This window comes from Anguilla rostrata, chromosome 6, assembly GCF_018555375.3.
Source record: "Anguilla rostrata isolate EN2019 chromosome 6, ASM1855537v3, whole genome shotgun sequence".
NCBI classification, from domain to species: Eukaryota; Metazoa; Chordata; class Actinopteri; order Anguilliformes; family Anguillidae; genus Anguilla; species Anguilla rostrata.
Window position 1 is genome coordinate 1,399,148 of NC_057938.1, and position 17,601 is coordinate 1,416,748.

The 17,601-nt window shown below is 49.4% G+C and overlaps 4 protein-coding genes across 8 annotated transcripts in view; 3 read left to right on the forward strand and 1 right to left on the reverse strand.

Annotated features, from left to right (window-relative positions):
- The window catches only part of LOC135258129 (cocaine- and amphetamine-regulated transcript protein-like), a 2,737-nt gene extending 1,395 nt beyond the window's left edge, over nucleotides 1-1,342 (forward strand). The window contains exons 1-3 of the mRNA XM_064341395.1: nucleotides 1-74; nucleotides 602-685; nucleotides 1,000-1,342. The exon at nucleotides 1-74 is cut by the window's left edge and continues 1,395 nt beyond it. Of these exons, the coding sequence (XP_064197465.1) occupies nucleotides 1-74; nucleotides 602-685; nucleotides 1,000-1,107 (266 nt within the window). The 3' untranslated portion in view covers nucleotides 1,108-1,342. The remainder of the gene's footprint in view (nucleotides 75-601; nucleotides 686-999) is intronic.
- Nucleotides 1,343-2,176: 834 nt separating this feature from the next.
- Nucleotides 2,177-10,223, forward strand: LOC135258130 (microtubule-associated protein 1S-like). Its single transcript, XM_064341396.1, is given in 6 exon segments — nucleotides 2,177-2,669; nucleotides 4,659-6,752; nucleotides 6,754-7,474; nucleotides 8,078-8,358; nucleotides 8,737-9,504; nucleotides 9,887-10,223. Coding segments are annotated over 4 exon segments (3,183 nt in total). The 5' UTR covers nucleotides 2,177-2,669; nucleotides 4,659-4,727; the 3' UTR covers nucleotides 8,893-9,504; nucleotides 9,887-10,223.
- A 712-nt stretch (nucleotides 10,224-10,935) lies between these two features.
- Nucleotides 10,936-17,601, forward strand: part of LOC135258127 (interferon-induced protein 44-like) — a 43,617-nt gene continuing 36,951 nt past the window's right edge. Inside the window, exons 1-8 of one of the 5 annotated variants that reach the window (XM_064341391.1) lie at nucleotides 11,061-11,510; nucleotides 11,774-12,273; nucleotides 13,364-13,415; nucleotides 13,771-13,966; nucleotides 14,302-14,454; nucleotides 14,825-14,996; nucleotides 15,970-16,070; nucleotides 16,267-16,855. In XM_064341391.1, coding sequence (XP_064197461.1) covers nucleotides 11,503-11,510; nucleotides 11,774-12,273; nucleotides 13,364-13,415; nucleotides 13,771-13,966; nucleotides 14,302-14,454; nucleotides 14,825-14,996; nucleotides 15,970-16,070; nucleotides 16,267-16,458 — 1,374 coding nt within the window. In that variant the 5' untranslated portion in view covers nucleotides 11,061-11,502 and the 3' untranslated portion in view covers nucleotides 16,459-16,855. Of the gene's footprint in view, nucleotides 11,511-11,773; nucleotides 12,274-13,363; nucleotides 13,416-13,770; nucleotides 13,967-14,301; nucleotides 14,455-14,824; nucleotides 14,997-15,969; nucleotides 16,071-16,266; nucleotides 16,856-17,601 lie in introns of those variants that run through there. The other 4 variants (XM_064341386.1, XM_064341385.1, XM_064341387.1 and 1 more) reach the window with 4 other exon arrangements.
- The window catches only part of LOC135258128 (rab GTPase-activating protein 1-like), a 38,812-nt gene continuing 38,289 nt past the window's right edge, over nucleotides 17,079-17,601 (reverse strand). The window contains exon 9 of the transcript XR_010330873.1: nucleotides 17,079-17,322. The gene's annotated coding sequence lies outside the window, so the exon portion shown is untranslated. The remainder of the gene's footprint in view (nucleotides 17,323-17,601) is intronic.

The window sequence follows — 17,601 nt, forward strand, 5'->3', positions numbered from 1 at the left end:
TCGCGCGCTGTGATGACTCGCTGGAAGCTCGCTCTCTGGAAAACCCCATCAAGACGTCCGAAGAGAAGGAACTGGTAATAGGCTACTGAATGAGGGGATGAATGAGAGAGGGCGAAAGTCTTTGTGTGTGTGTGTGTGTGAGAGAGAGAGAGAGAGAGATCTGCCGAAGACTGTTTAAAATTACTGAATAACCACAAAATACTTTTATTAAATGAATAAACCACAAAAATGTATTAAAAGCATAGTGTTATAAGATTAACTGATGCTAACCCACACCTTTCGCTTATATTGATCTCTGTACAATGTAAAAATAGCCGAGTCTATGGATGCAAAATATAATTTCAAAAATGTATGCATATTTAGTGCAGTTACATCCCCAACATTTTTTTAAATCTCAGATTTCATAATAGTGAGCTATAATGAAGGATCCTAAGTACTAGACTGTTTTAGGATTCAAACGAATTGCATGATATATGACTTTGAAAGAAAGGTTAATCTTTTTTTTTGAAGTTAATTGATGCAGTGATAGACTGCATAACTGACAATTAAGTGTTTAGGCGTCTCTTGAACGTTTCCCTGCTTTTCTACGCCCCTGATGCAGATCGAAGCTTTACAGGAGGTTCTAGAGAAGCTGAAGAATAAGCAAATGCCTTCTGCGGAGAAGAAGTTGGGCTGGCTGCCGTCGGTAAGAGAAAATCATTTCATGAACAGAACATTTTTACTTTTTCTGTATATTTAGACTATTCAAATGTTAATAGTATTACAAGCGCTATCTGTCACGTGTATTTTCCATTAATTTGTCATTTGAAAGTGATTTTTCCTTCTAGGGAAAGTAATTCCTACGTAAACATCGGTTTAGCACTGGGTTATGTTTTTGTGTTAACATGTTAAAACTAAATCTGTGGCTGCTTTGTCTTTTAGTTGTGTGTTTGAATACTGTAGCGTGTATCTTGACGTGCTGAGTTGCTATGACAGGCTTATCGTTTTTATTATACGCAGTGCGATGCAGGTGAACAATGCGCGATACGCAAAGGCGCGAGAATCGGACAGTTATGCGGCTGTCCGCGAGGAACTTCCTGCAACTTCTACATCCTGAAGTGTTTGTAGAGAGAGACGCGCTGCAGCCGCTGGGACCGAGGAGCGACCTGTCGGCTGTAGAACAAGAAACAGGCCATCAGGGCTGGATGTCATTGTATATATTTAAAATCCTTAGCCTCCTGACCAGAAAAAAAAAATATATATATGCTGCATTGCTATAATTCATCACTGTTCATCACATTGTTTCATACTGATTGTGCGATAAAAAAAGTCACCAAATAAAATAAATAATTTGTAAAAACGCGCCCAAGTGTATGAAACATTGACACGGTTAATCTCTACCAGTCGGAAACTCTTTTAAAAGGGGATAATATTTACTGAGTCATAAGACCATGGCACGTCGAAGAAAATTTCCGAAAAAAATCGACAGTTCTATAACAGTACGCGTGGTGCCTATTGGACTGATTCAACAGACCACCGTTCACGTTCTTGTACACTGATTGGTCAGGTTTAATGTCACTCTTGCCTTTTTTTAGGCTGAGGGTTTTTTTCTTCTGATTGCCAGTGGCCAGCTTGCCTGACGACTCGAAGTAAAAGACATAAATCAAGTGCAGTCGCTGTTGCACACTTCCGTTTGTTTTGACAGTGCTATATATATATATATATATATATATATATATATATATATATATATATATATATATATCGTTCATTGACATAAGACCAGATAAACAAAAGCTTTGTACAACTTTATATATAATCTTAAGCGGTTAAATTACTGATCTTTAAAGCAGTCTTACAGTGAGAATGAGAGAAGGGGCTTGGTTGACAGAATAAACAGTGTCCATCCTGTTTGAGAGAGAGACACAAGGGGAGGGATGGAGAGAGAGATAGAGACTGGGACTGGGACTTTAACTTTCCGCTTTTGGATTTATAGAAGATCGTGGACGGACGGGCGGATCTGTTTCAAAGACTGAGGATGCGTCAGCGTGTTTGGGCCTGTTTGGACGTTTAATTCTCCTGCTAACTGCATACTTAGCTGAAATCTCGACAAGTATTTTATTACATTATTACGCGTTTAAAAACACTGAAACAAAACTGTTCAGTAAACAAATTTCATAATAAATTTAATTTTAAAATGTACTGTTTTTTTTGCTATTATTTATGGTTTTTATTGATACCTGGCCCATGATGATTAATTAATGTATAAATAGGATAATTTACTTCATAAATATGACGCTGAATTATGAATTTAAGAAACAATTGTGGTGGTGAAGTAAATGTTTGTTACTGCTGTGAAATCGGGCTGTGCCCCGTTGCACGGGTTCCTGGAGCTGACCCATGTTTGGGGGCGTGCCCGACAGAAGGGTCTGCTGCTGTTGCCATGGCAGCCGGCTAGCTCAGCGTGTCCGCGGTCTGCAGGAAGGGAGGCGGTGATTGTGCACACGCTGCGCACTGTGCGAACACACACACACGCACACACACACACACACACACACGCACACGCACACACACACACACACACGCACACACACACACGCTGGCTCGCACAGAGTCAACACGAAGGAGACGTCTACAGTCCCACAGTGCGAAGAGACAGCGGCATCAACCAGACCTGGACACCGTCACAGGTGTGTGTGTGCGTGTGTGTGTGCGTGTGTGTGACAGTGCAGTTGTGTTAGTTTTTCTCTGTGCGTGTCTTTGGGTTATTGTGTGTGTTAAGAGTCAACGTATGTGATTGTGTTTGTATGTGCGTGCATCTGTGTTCATATTTATATAATCCTGTGTCCATGTATCCTGTGTATCTTTGTGTCTGTGTGTGTGTGTAGACCTGAGGTTCTGTGTCTGTTTTTGTGTGACGGTGTTTGCTTGATGCATTAGGTTGTGTGTGTGTGTGCATGTCTCGGACTGTCTGCTTGTGTTTGTAACAGTGTGTCTCTGTCTTTTAGTGTAGTGGTATATAATATGTTTGCATTTGCATACTTGTATGTATGTGTGTGTGCATACGTGTGCACGCATGCATGTGTGTGTGTGTGTGTTTATGTATTGCCTGGAGATGTACTGTGTGCATAGTAAAATGCAGTATGGTTTGACAGTCCTGTCTGTGAGAGTGGCATCGGGCTGTACTCTAACAAGGAGCACATGTGCTTCTAAGTTGCAAATTTTATATGTAGACTAATGCATCCCAAATAGTAGTTGTGCTCCAGAATTATTTTTACAGTTAGCATAGTTTTCAGGAAAAAATGCCCCTAAAATGGAAGCACTGTAGAGCCCTGGGTGTGTGTAAGAAGTAGCGGCGGGACAGGCATGGTCTGTGTTTCCCCTTATGAGATGGTTTGGGTTGGGGTGGTGTGGGGTGGTGGTGGTGGGGGGGGGTGCTCAGTAGTTAGGTGGGAGCTGCGAAAAGAGGAAACTATGTGTGAGAGTTGGGTGGTGCGGCAGTTTCCACGGTTACTGTTCCAAACCCCCCCCCCCCCCCGGTGTGGGCTGGGTCTGAGCAGAAAGGGCTGGAGACGCAGGTTTTTGCCCCCGGCCTTCCGAGCGGGGGCTCCTTCGCCCACACAGATTGTAGTTTGTGTTCGAGACAAACGGGTGCTTTGTCCGGGCATCCGGCACAGAGCTGTATCGCTTCCTCCCTCGTCCCTCTGACCCTGCAGACAGGAAAGAAAGGTTCCGCCCTCAGGAAATTTCGCCCGAGGCAGGAGCGAGGAGGGAGGAGGCAGGAGGCAGGAGGCAGGAGCGAGGAGGGAGGAGGGAGGAGGCAGGAGGCAGGAGGGAGGAGGGAGGAGGCAGGAGGCAGGAGGCAGGAGGGAGGAGGGAGGAGGCAGGAGGCAGGAGAGAGGAGGGAGGAGGGAGGAGGCAGGAGGCAGGAGCGAGGAGGGAGGAGGCAGGAGGCAGGAGGCAGGAGAGAGGAGGGAGGAGGCAGGAGGCAGGAGGGAGGAGGGAGGAGGCAGGAGGCAGGAGCGAGGAGGGAGGAGGCAGGAGGCAGGAGGCAGGAGGCAGGAGAGAGGAGGGAGGAGGCAGGAGGGGAGAGGGAGGAGGGAGGAGGCAGGAGGGGAGAGGGAGGAGGCAGGAGGCAGGAGGGAGGAGGGAGGTGGCAGGAGGCAGGAGAGAGGAGGGAGGAGGCAGGAGAGAGGAGGGAGGAGGGAGGTGGCAGGAGGCAGGAGAGAGGAGGGAGGAGGCAGGAGAGAGGAGGGAGGAGGCGGGAGGGAAAGTGCTCGCTCACTCACTCACTCACTCACTCTCTCTTACTCACTTACTCATCCACTCACTCATTCACCTACACACACTCTCTCTCACTCACTCACCCACTCACTCACACACACACACTCACTCACTCACATTCACACTCACTCACTCACTCACTCACCTACACACACTCTCTCTCACCCACTCACCCACTCACTCACACACACACACTCACTCACTCACATTCACACTCACTCACTCACTCACCTACACACACTCTCTCTCACTCACTCACCCACTCACTCACACACATTCACACACACACACGCACTCACTCACATTAACACTCACTCACTTACTCTCTCTCTCACCCATTAGGGAAACTCGTGGTGTGGGTATCTAATATTTGTACCTGTTCCTCTTGTCTTCAGTATAGAGAGCAGCTGAGCTCGAACGGCAGATCAGCTGAGCTGTGTGCCCCGCCCCGCCCCGCCCCAGAGATGGAGGCACCCCAGAGCTCCGCCCCCTCGCCCCCCTCCCCCTTTGACCTCCTGGAGCCGCCGGGAGTGGCTGGCTTCCTCAGGCTGTCCCGCCCCTGCTGCTATGTGTTCCCTGGGGGGCGGGGCGACTCCGCCTTCTTCGCGGTGGACGGGTTCACCGTGCTGGTGGACGGGGGGTCGGAGCCCCGCCCCTGCTTCTGGAAGCTGGCGCGGCGCCTGGACCGCGTCGACGCCCTGCTGCTCACCCAGGCGGGCGGGGCCAGTCTGGCGGGCGTGGCCAGCCTGCTGCGCCGAAAGGTGGCGGAGCTGGAGCTGGAGGAGGAGAGGGTGGGGCCCGGGGGCGGGGCCACAGCAGACCACGCCCACGACCAGCGCTTGGTCTCCCCTGAGATTGGCGTGGTCTTCCTCAACGCCCCCCAAGGGAGCCCGCAGACCTGGCACGGCGGGTTGGAGGAGGGGGCCGGCGACCTGGCAGTGATCCTGCGCTGCCTGGAGAGGCTGAACATGGCGGCAGAGCCCCTCAGCCGCGCCCCCGGCCCCCACGCCCAGCCAATCACGCTCTTCCACAAGTTCGGCGTGGGCCGGCTGGAGCTGTACGTGCTGAGCCCAGCGAGGGGCGGCCGGGAGCCGGACGGGGCGTGGCGGGTCTGGCCCGGGGGGGCGCCCGGGGGGGTCGACTCCTCCAGGGGCCCGTCGGACGCCCCCCCGTCCTGCCTGACGTCCATCTGCGCCCTGCTGGTGTGGCGTCCCGCCGACACACACGAGCGGGTCGTCCGGGTCCTGTTCCCCGGCCGCGCCCCGCAGACCCGGATCCTGGAGGGGCTGGAGAAGCTGAAGCACCTGGACTTCCTCCGCAGCCCCGCCCGCCCGCAGCGTTCCGAGGGGGGGCCCAAACGGGAGCCGGGGCCCAGGCCGGGAGGGAAGCGGTGCAGGCTGGCCAGCGCCCCCCCGGCAGAGAGAGAGGGAGACGGGAAAAAGAGAGACCCCCCTCAAAAAAATGGCCGGGCCAAAGCTGCAGCAGATATGGGTGCCAAGGGCAACAGAGAAGGAGGGAGTGGAGTCAAGACCGGGGGCAGGGCCAGGGGAGCCGACCCCAAAACGCCCAGGTCCCCAAACCAGGCTGGGACACAGGAGCAGAATACCGCGCAGAAGGACCCCTCCACTGCCAAACTGCAGAAAGACTTAAAATGGGAGGTGAAGCGGGAGGTGCGGGCGGAGGAGAACAGACAGACCGGGGTCCCAGGACGGGGGGTCAGGAGGGCCCCCTCAGGACCCACTCTCCAGGGGAGGACTGAGAGGGGGAGAAAGGATGGGGTGATCCTTAGGAGAGAGGCGGGGAACAGGGGGATGAAATGGAAGAGAAGCTCCAAGGAGTCCGGTGCCTCTGATGGAGCTGGAATCGAGCAGCGGTCAAATGAGCAGCGGTCAAATGAGCAGCAGTCAAACGAGCAGCAATCAAACGAGCATCAGTCAGACAAGGAGCAATCAAACGAGCATCAGTCAAACGAGGAGCAGTCAAACGAGGAGCAGTCAAACGAGCAGCAGTCAAACGAGGAGCAATCAAACGAGCATCAGTCAAACGAGGAGCAGTCAAACGAGCAGCACTCAAATGAGCAGCAGTCAAACGAGCAGCAGTCAAAAGAGCAGCAGTCAAACGAGCAGCAATCAGACGAGCAGCATTCAAAGAAGCAGCAGTCAAACGAGCATCAGTCAAACGAGCAGCAGGATGGAGCAGGAGCAGAACAGGAGGATTTGGGGAAGTCCTCAGAGTCTCCGGTCTTCAGGACCCCCAGGGGGGTTGCGACCTTTGACCTCACCCCCACTGAGTACAGGCTGTTGGACGGGGCCTATACGGAGGGGTCCCTGAGGGTGGGGCCAGAATTCAGCCGTCCTGTGGGGTTCCCCAGAGGTAGCCTAGCAACTAACCCTGGCCCCTCCCCCCAGGAGAAACGCTCCAGCTTCCTGTTGCTCAGTCCACTCCGGGACCTGTTCTCCGAAACCTGTACCTACTCTGCCCCCCACCCCCACCCCTTCCCTGCCCGCTGAGCTGGGCTCCCCACAGTCCACTGAGGTAGACGAGTCCCTGTCTGTCTCTCTGGAGCAGGGCCCCCCGCCCTTCTGCCCATCTCCCAACGGACACGCCCCCAGCCACACCGCAAACCACACCCCCAACCCCAGGCAGGAGCTGTCCCTGCCCTTGAGGGTATCCCAAACCGCCAGGCCCCTCCCCCTCGCGGCCACGCCCTACACCGTGGACCTGTGCCTGGTCTCCCCTTGTGAGTACAAGCATTTCCAAGTCCCACAGTCCCAGAATGCATCACTGCCGTCTGGCCCCTACCCACACGACCACGACCACAGCGACTCCGCCCCCGGAGAGCTGGCCAATCCCCACACAGAGCCCGGCCCGGACACGCCCCCAGGGACTGAGGACTGCCCCTCCTCCGTCGCGGCCGCCGACGGGCTGGACTCCGACGAGGACTTCCCGTCCTGCAGCCCCCCCGCCTCCTGCTCCGCCCCCCTGGGGCTGTTTCCCGGCGACCCTCCCCCTGCCCCCGTGAGGGATATGCCCCCTGTGCCCCCCCCACCAGGGGCCTGCATGGTGGACGCCAAAACCCAGCCCAGGAGCACCCGCAGCACCGCCGCACTCGCCCCCCCGGGCCGGACCCCCCTCAGAACCAGGCCGGGGGGGGACACGCCCTCCGCCCACCCCAGCCACAGAGTGCCCACCTCCAGGCCTGGAGCAGCAGGTGGGCCCCCACAAATATCGCCAAACCCAATGCTGTCTTTCCACTGCAGTCCTTAGAATTCTGCTGATTCTGCTGATTCTGCTAATTCTGCTGATTCTGCTGATTCTGCTGATTCTGCTGATTCTGCTAATTCTGCTGATTCTGCTGATTCTGCTAATTCTGCTGATTCTGCTGATTCTGCTAATTCTGCTGATTCTGCATTTCAGTTTCAGTCCTTACGGCTCTTTGTGAGTCTTTGTATTCCTCAGTCATACAGACATTAAATTTATTATATCGCTCTTAAATGATATTGCTGTTATATTACTGGTAAATTTAGTTCTTTTTCGCATTTAGGCCGTTATGGTAAACCCATCAGATTTAATTGAAATACTTTTTAGTGTTTCAGTTATTCTGTTTTCATGTTTTTTTTTACCATCCTACTGATAGCAGTTTTAGTTTTTGGCGGTAAAGAAGGTATTTTGTGTTTCCCGATGTCTCCGCTCGTGCGTCTTAAAACTAAAAAATTCCCCTTTCCCCGCAAGGTAAAATGAGTCCTTAATTCCCAGACGTTGGCTTTGTGGCTCTGCGAGTGATCGCATCACTTCCTGTTCCTGTCCTCCTCAGGCTCTGCGGGGAGCAAGGCGGGAGCTGTGGGCGGGGCCTGGATATGCGTGGACATGGCGTACGTCCCCTCAGGCCCCGCCTCCTCCGCGGTGGACGCCGAGTTCTTCCGCCGCGTGCGCTCCTCCTATTACGTCATCAGTGGGGCGGAGCCTGGAGAGGGGGCGGAGCCTGGACAGGGGGCAGGGCCGAGAGAGGGGGCGGAGCCTGGACAGGGGGCGGTCCTGAGGTCCATCCTTGATGCCCTGCTGGAGGGGAAGGCTCGCTGGCCCGGCAGGCCACAGGTTAGCCCCGCCCCCTTCTCCTCCCCTGCTCAGTTGGGTGAATCGCACACGACAAGCTCGGTCTGTTCCTCCATTCATCAACATGAGCCCAGTTCACCACATTCCCCTCTCTAGCGTTAGCCTTTCTCTTTTATAATCTAAATTAAATTGTTCATGTGGTACGTCACAGTATATATACATAAACCCCACCACTCCAGGCAATTTCTGGCCATTGTATTTTATTGTGTATTGCATATACATTGCTATTCGTCATCTTAAGCCTTGTCCACTATAACTTTTTTTTCTAAAGGCACCCCACCTGCATTGCATTAGTTAATATCTATCTGCATAATAGTCGTATGTATATGTGAGAATGCTGTATTGTGAAATACCCCCCAGGTGACCATAATCCCCACTTTCAACTCACCTGTGATCCAGGAGTGGTACCGGGAAACGCGAGAGCGACAGGAGGGACTGGACATCACGGTTTTGGGCTGCAACAGCACAGTCGCCATGCAGGACGAGGTCTTCCCCGCCTGCAAGCTGGAGTTCTGAGAGAGAGAGAGGGAGAGAAAGAGAAAGAGAAAGAGGGAGGGAAATGGAGAGGAGGAGAGGCAGAGACAGAGAGAGAGACAGAGGGGAAGAGAGAATGTTTAAAAACAAAAACACTCACTGCTTACTGCAATTTGTTCATTTGGACTTTTTGTCGCTGATTGTTAACACGCTTATTTTGCTGTGGGTTATTCCTCAAGAACTGAACTTTGGTAAAGTTGTTTCGAAAATACTTCTTCATTCCTGAGGAAGCTCTTGTGGCCATACCTCATTTACTCTCGCTTTTCAGATTTAACTCCAGTCCTGGTGGGCCATGGCGTCTGCAGGTTTAACTCCAGTCCTGGAGGGCCACAGTGTGTGCAGGTTTAACTCCAGTCCTGGAGGGCTGCAGTGTCTGCAGGTTTAACTCCAGTCCTGGAGGGCCGCAGTGTCTGCAGGTTTAACTCCAGTCCTGGCAGGCCACAGTGTCTGCGGGTTTAACTCCATCCTGGAGGGGCCACAGTGTCTGCGGGTTTAACTCCAGTCCTGGAGGGGCTGCAGTGTCTGCAGACTTAACTCCAGTCCTGGAGGGTCGCAGTGTCTGCAGATTTAACTCCAGTCCTGGAGGGCCGCAGTGTCTGCAGGTTTAACTCCAGTTCTGTTCCATTGTGTGGATGGGCCCCATGGTCTGGTATCTGTTATTTTTCCGATTGGAGAGCTGCCTGCCAACTCCAAGCAAATCTGCAAATATCCAGCCTTGAGATGTTTGTTTGAGAAAGAAGGATGTACGGTTTGCAAAGATTGTTTTCTTTGTTTCCTCTAAACACGTAACTTTTTAAAGATGAACGCATGACATGTTAAGTTAATGGTTCATTGTATTACTTAGTCATTTTATTGTGTCATTAATATGTATAGAAAATAAATATTGTTGTTGGTCTGGTCATGTTGTTAGCCCTTTGTCTGACACAGTTACTCAAATAACCCTTGTGGATGCCCTTGAGTTATCTTTCATTGTAAGTCACCCTGGAAAGTCCGGTCCAAGAAAATAATGAAATGTAAAACACTGGCTACAAGGGTAACCGTGATTATGGAATAGAGTATGACTCGTAAGGACGGCTGTAAGTTATAAGTTCTCACGTCATTTTACTCGGTACAATCAATGTATCAGACGACAGTTCATAAATACTGTGCATGCGTAATGTTGGATGTATCTGAATAGTCCCGTCATTTGCAGAAGTCTGTACAAAAAAGAAAGGAAAAAACGTTTGAACGCAGTTTATATCGAAACTCAAAGCGAAGCCGTATTTGTTTCACCACCCGGATAGCACGCACATCGGATTCATCGTCAACAACAGGTACGTTATCTTTTATTCATCCCAGTTTTGTCTAGGAAAATACCTTTTTGGTTTTGTACACTCAGAGTTCAAAAGTACTCACATATACGGACATAAACGTACCGATTATAACGTGCCCGGCGTCGTAAGGAAGTGGTTTCGCACGGGGTCCAAAACGAAAAATCTCAAGATTGAACACAATGAACAGAAATATGAATGAACGGAAATATTTCATATGTACTCTTCTATTTGTTGTCTTGGCAAGACAAATTGACCTTAAGATGAAACGTATTTACGGGAAAACGAAAGTGATCTAAAGTTGGCATGCAGTTTGGCAAAGTGAGGCTTTTGTTTTCATTTTCGATTTTTTTTTTATTTTTTACTTTGGTTAACGAAAGAATAGTTACACAAATAATAGCCTATAGATACCCCGAGCATATTGTCATCAATAATCAGGGGTGGACAACGAAGTACATTGACTTGAGTACAGTACTTAAAGTTACCATCTCGAAGATTTCCGTTTCGTTCTCTTTGGCGGTACCAATGGCGAAAAGCAGTAATTGCAGGTGTGTATTTGGACCTCACTTCTCAGAGATCCAACCGGATCCAACCAATGTCGCCTGTGTGACATCAGTCAGTTGGCACCTGGGTCACGCCGACTATAACACGTACTATTTACTGAATAAAAAATGGTTGTTATAAAAGTAACGTTATGTACATACTCATTCATTGTCTAACATTAGGCTAACTTAAGCTGTCTTTACACTGCCGAGCCGGGTTAAAATGCTGTAGCAGACCTGGGGTAGAATTAGTGATGATCAATTTCCACAGACGTTCTTTATCCACCTTTTGCCCGATATGAACATTTTTACTCCATAATTTTGACTCCACTACATTTCTATGAAGGTTGTCATTACTCGTTACTTTGAAGCATAGCTTTGAAGTCAACAGTTGAATATTTTTTTATTTTCTAAAATGCGATTGGCCACACGCTGTGTTCCTCACAGGAGAAAAACCAATCACAGTAGCCTACTCCAAATACGCTGTCGGTCAAGTTCAAAGTGCTTGCTTGTTGCACCAGTGGTCGAACAGTTCAATTTGAACTTGGCGGCGGTAATGATGGCGACGGCAGAAGATAAGGATGATTCTTCGCCACCAGAGCACCCATGGCCATATCTCAAGTCCATGTTTGAGATTTGTGAAATTCAAAAAGATTCATATTGTTTTAAATGTTTGCTCTGCTTACCGCGCACGAACTACATCGCTGCATTCAAAAACTCGCCGTCCAACCTGAAAAAGCATGTCGAGGTATGTAAACGTTAGCTAACGGTAGCCCGTTTGCTAATTATGAAGTTGTCTGAGCTTGTAGTGGTTGCAGTTTTTATGCTAGGATTGGTCAGATGAAATTTTATGGAATTTGAGCGAAGGGTCATCCAACTGTTTCACATTTTAGGCAATGCTATCTATCATCAGGGGTTAAATAAAGAATATATATAAATGTATAAAGTGTATAATTGTAAATATAATATAGTTGTAAATGTAAATATATATAAATGTAAATGTTCCCGCAGCCTCCGACCAACCATGAGTTCCGTCAGATCCGCCCTTTCCCGCGAGCAGGAGAAGCAGCTGGGCTCCCTCCTCGGCCATGCGCGGCTGAGCCTGCTGTACAAGGCCAGCGTTCACAGCTACACCGCCGCCGCTTTCCATGGCCGGTGCGACCTGCAGGGCCCGACCGTGGTGGTGGCCTACAATGGCGCCGGCTTCGTCTTCGGCGCCTTCACCAGCAAGGACTACACCCAGCGCGGGCAGGTCATCGCCGACGACAAGGCCTTCCTGTTCAGCTTCCGGGAGGGGGACGGTGGGAAGAGCCCCCTCCGCGTCGCGCCCAAGAGCGAGGCCCAGGCCTTCACAGACGGGAACACGGGGCCCAATTTCGGCTCGCTGGTCTTCCTGAACGGGAACCAGGCGGCGGTCGCCAGCAATCCCGGATCCCTCTACAATTTCGAGGCGGCGGAGATGCATGGCGGGGACCTGGTGCTGACGGAGTGTGAGGTGTACAGAGTGGAGGGTGAGCCCTTAAAAACGCACCGGAGAAATACTGCAACTTTCACTCAGTAAATATATATATATATATATATATACATTGTAATGCATTGCGGGTGCAGCCGGTGGCACTGTCGCCTCACTGCAAGAAGGTCCTGGGTTCGAATCCCAGCCTGGGCCTTTCTGTGTGGAGTTTGCATGTGTCCACGTGGGTTTCCTCTGGGTACTCCAGTTTCCGCCCACAGTCCGAAAACATGTAGGTAGGCTAATTGGAGAGTCTAAATTGCCCATAGGCACAAGTGTGTGAGTGAATGGTGAGTGAATGTGTGTGTGCTCTGTGATATATTGCAAATATGTAGTTATTTAGTACTATTATATTCATGCATATCTCACTATCCCATAGACCAAAGCAGAAATATATTTAGCAATATATTTTTCTTTTACATGATTAAATATTGTACTTAACATAAATGACAGTATATCATCCATTTCAAGTAAAGGTTTCTTGTTTTACAGACTGGTAAAATATACCAATATACTGCCCATTAAAGCAGAGCCCAGGGGCCTTTCTATAATAACAAGATTAATTATTATTTTTAAAATCCTGACCCAGCAATCAGAGGGATGCATCCATGACTCTCACCCTGCTCTCCATAATTAAATAGCCTTAATTATGCAGTTGGTGATTCAGGAACTCAATCTCGCACACATGCAGACACAATCGCATCACTTGCAAACGGAATGGTTGGCTATGATCAGCATTTGATATGTCTGAATTTTAACTGGAATTGCACATATCCTCCTGATACAAATTCATGCACATGTATTTAATTAACATTCAGTGCAATTGAAAATGTAGTTCACCACATTGCGCAAGTAGCATATCAACATTTTGAAGGCTAGCGAAAGCTCATCTTTTGAAATAATTAAATGTTGAAAATGTCATCAGTATAGCCTGCCACTGTCATTAAATGTGTGCCCATATATTGGATCTCCATGTATGGGAAATATATTTGTGTTGTGTAAGGAATCATTGCGATGATTGACACAGCTCTTAGTCATTATTCTGATTGGCTAATCAGATTGCTCAGGGTTCGACTCTGTTTCTCTCTTAGATCTTGGAGGCCTTCTGGAGAAGCCTTGGAGAAATGTCCTCTGGAGTTCTGAGTAAGCAGCCATTTTACTAATGTCTGAGTTGGGCTGGGATTGGTTAATACTGAAGCTAAGCAGGGCTGGGATTGGTTAATACTGAAGCTAAGCAGGGCTAGGCTAGTGCTGAAGCTAAGCAGGGATGGGCTTGATTAGTGCTGAAGCTAAGCAGGGCTGGGCTTGATTAGTATCGCAAAAAGTTATCCAGTTAGCATGGTCTATCCTACACAAGGGCAGTTTCCCTGCCTTCTTCATCTCTCCATCTCTTCCTCCGTCTCTCCCTCCACCCCTCCATCTCTCCCTCCATCTCTCTCTCCACTCTGTCTCTGTCTCTCCCTCCATCTCTCTCTCTCTGCTCCGTCTCTCACTGCAGGAAGAAGAGGGAGCTGATGGAGTTTGTGAGGAACTACAAGCCCATAATGAACGCCGTGCGGCAGGCTCGCATCCTGCTCATTGGGCCGGTCGGCGTCGGCAAGTCCAGCTTCTTCAACTCCATCAACTCCATCTTTCGGGGTCATGTGACTAGCCAGGCCATCGCGGGCAGTACAGCGAAGAGTCTGACTACCCAGGTATCAATCAATTACATTCAATCAATCAGTGAATCAATCATACCCATTCTCGCTAATCAATAATTCTAGCTTAATGAATCACTGTCAATAATAATCAATCAGTCAGTCATATTCATTCAATCAACGAATCAGTTAATCACCACTCAGTGAATTCAAACTCTCACTCTCTAAATTTATATATCAGCCACTTCTCACAAACAGAATTAGATATAAGTACAGCATTTGGGTTTCCTTTGGCGAAGATGCACATCATTTGCCGTCATGCTATGACCAGTGACCTGTGACCTATTACCTGTACCCTGTGACCTCTGACCTGTGACCTGTCCTTTCTTCAGTTCCGCAGCTACCAGGTCAAGGCTGGGAGGGAGGGCAAGCCCCTCCCCTTTGTCATGTGTGACACTATGGGATTGGAGGAAGCCACAGGGGAGGGGCTTCAGTTGGATGACATCACAAGTGTTCTGAGAGGCCACGTTATGGACAGGTACCAGGTGAGGACTCTGAAGCTGTTCATCACTGAAATTCATAATTTAAAGGCATGCTGCGCAGAATCTTTTAGCCTTGCTGCAGTCCTGTGTGTGCCATCAAAGAAGTCTCCTCCTCCATCCTCAGCCCCGCCCACTCACCCACGATTTTATATTTCATATTTTATATCCATTTTTATATCATTTTTATTTTTATATCTCTGTTTTTGAGGACAAGCAGTTCTAAAATGGACTCTTTTTGAACGAGCCCTGCTGGTTCTTCGCTTCTGTTCCGTTTTGCCTCCCTGTACTTTCCAGTGCTTGTACATCTCTGCCATTGCAGTAGCTTGCTGTCTGTCTGTCTCTGTCTGACTGTCTGTCTGTTTTCTCCTCTCAGTTCAATCCCTCAGTGCCGCTGCAGCCGGACTCGCTGGGGTATCGTAAGAGCCCCGCCCTTGGAGACATGGTCCACTGCGTGGTCTACGTTCTGGACGGCGGCAAGGTCAAGCAGATGAAGCCCAAGCTGCTGGAGAAACTGCATGACATTCGGCGCAGGGTCAATCTGATGGGTGAGCCACTGATGGGCGACGGGCACACCCCCAAACACACTAAACACACTGTGATAGGCCCAGAAACATGCCAATCCTAACACGACACACCCCCAAACATACTAAACACACTGTGATAGGCCCAGAAACATGCCTATCCTAACACGACACACCCCCAAACACACTAAACACACTGTGATAGGCCTAGAAACATGCCAACCCTAGCATAACATACCCCCAAACACACTAAACACACTGTGATAGGCCCAGAAACATGCCAGCCCTAGCATAACATACCCCCAGACACACTAAACACACTGTGATAGGCCCAGAAACATGCCAGCCCTACATAACATACCCCAGACACACTAAACACACTGTGATAGGTCCAGGAACAGCCTATCCTAACACGACCCCCAAACACGCAAAACACTTGTATAGCCCAACATGCTATCTAGCAACACACCCAACACACTAAACACACTGTGATAGGCCCAGAAACATGCAAAGACTGGAAAGGGTTGCAAAGCCATTTCTGAGGCTCTGGGACCGCACCAAAACTACAGCGAGAGTCATTATCTCCAAACGGAGAACACTTGGACCAGCGGTGATTCTTCCACGAATGGCCGGCCTGCCAACATTCCTCCAAGGGTGCAGCGACAACTCACCCAAATCATAAAAGGCCCCAGATGAACAGCCAAAGAAATGCAGGCCTGTCTAGCCTCAGCTAAAGTCAAGAGTCCATGACTCCACAATTCATGGGGGAGCCTAAAAATCTGACAAATAAGTAGTAATCAGGAAGAGGGAAACAGTTTTACAGCACTGTTTGTGTGACAGGTGTTTTACATGTACAGGTGTGGCACAGGTGTGAATATGTGACAGGTGTTTTACATGTACAGGTGTGGCACAGGTGTTTTACATATACAGGTGTGGCACAGGTGTGAATGTGTGACAGGTGTTTTACATGTATGGCCCTGTGTAATGCGTTGTACAGGTGTTCCCCAGCTGGTGCTCATGACCAAGGTAGACGAGGCGTGCCAGCACGTGGGCACGGATCTGAAGCAGGTGTACCACAGTCACTACATCCAGAGGAAGGTGAGCTTCAGTGCTTCAGACTAAAGGCATGTTCATATCAAACAGCCCCCAGCTGATCAGACCTTTTCAAAGTGCAGCTGTTCAGTGTGAAACACAGAGTTTTCCAGGCAGCTGCTGCAGTCATTGAGATTCAGCACATTAGATCCTGAGTGTGTGTGTGTGTGCGTGTGTGTGTGTGTGTGACCGGGCTGGGCAGGTGGAGGAGTTGGGCCTGCTCCTGGGGATCCCCATGTCTTGCATCATCCCGGTGAAGAACTACAGCCAGGAGCTGGACCTGGACCAGAACAACGACATCCTGCTGCTCACCGCCATCCAGCAGATGCTGAGGTTCACCGACAACTACTTCGACGACATCTACCAGGGGGAGGACGAGGAGAGCAGGGGATAGGCTGGCCTGCCCCGCCCCGCACCGACCCCCCGAGGGGGTCGGTGACCCCAAAAAAGTACTCCGTTTAAAAAAAATGTGAATTGAATTGTGTCGCATAGGGATGCTTGTGGCTGAATTACATTTCTTGCACAAATGTAGACCACCAATCATGTGCAGGGGCATAATGTGAATCTAACCAATCACGAGGGAGAGTGGCATAAAATATTCACAAAGCAAGTATTTGTGGAAATATAAGAGGGAAGCAAACAGTAGTTCAGTAATTATTATCGTAATTAAAATGGCTTCTCCACACAGTAAGCCCCACATTAATGTGCTTTTGCAGCTTGGCTTTACTGAATCTCTGTAACCTTGCTGATGTTTCTGTCAGATAAATAAATAAATGGTACATTTGACAGTATGCAATGCAAAGGGTTTTTATTGTGATTGTCTGTGCAAAGGGAAGCAAATAGCTTAGTTTTTTGTTTTTTTTAATAAACTTTTATTTCTTCCAGCAGCTCTTCAGTTGTCTTTTTAGCTGTCACCTCACACCACAGAAACACTGATGTCACAAGACTGGCTGTGATGTCACTGAAAATTGGCTGTGATGTCATACAAAATTCAGCTGCGATTATTATTATTATTATTATTGCCTAATTCTTAAGGCATTACCCCATGTGATGTTACCCCACTAAAGACAATGTTCACTTCATAAAATGTGTGAAAGCTAGCAGAGATGTCCATGTGCTTTAAGCTGTGGTGCATGTCTTTAAGAGACGGTTCTTTGCCCGGAAGGAGAAGGAGGGCTGCTTTAAGAGCGAGGGGAGTCTGCTCCAGGGCTCTGAAACCCCGGTCTTGGAGGGTTGTTTTTCAGTGGCTAATTTAAGCCTTGGAGTAGCTGATTTAAGCCTTGGAGTAGCTGATTTAAGCCTTGGAGTAGCTGATTTAAGCCTTGGAGTAGCTGATTTAAGCCTTGGAGTAGCTGATATTAAGCTATTGCCTTGGAGTAGCTGATTTAAGTGCCGAGAATTTCTTAGTAGCCAATACCACGAAATGGCAACCATAAAGTCAGCATGTAAACCAGCTGACACAGCGGCCCTCCAGGACTGGATTTGATCCCTGGTCCACACACACACACACACACTCTGTGCAGTGAGACCTATTCCC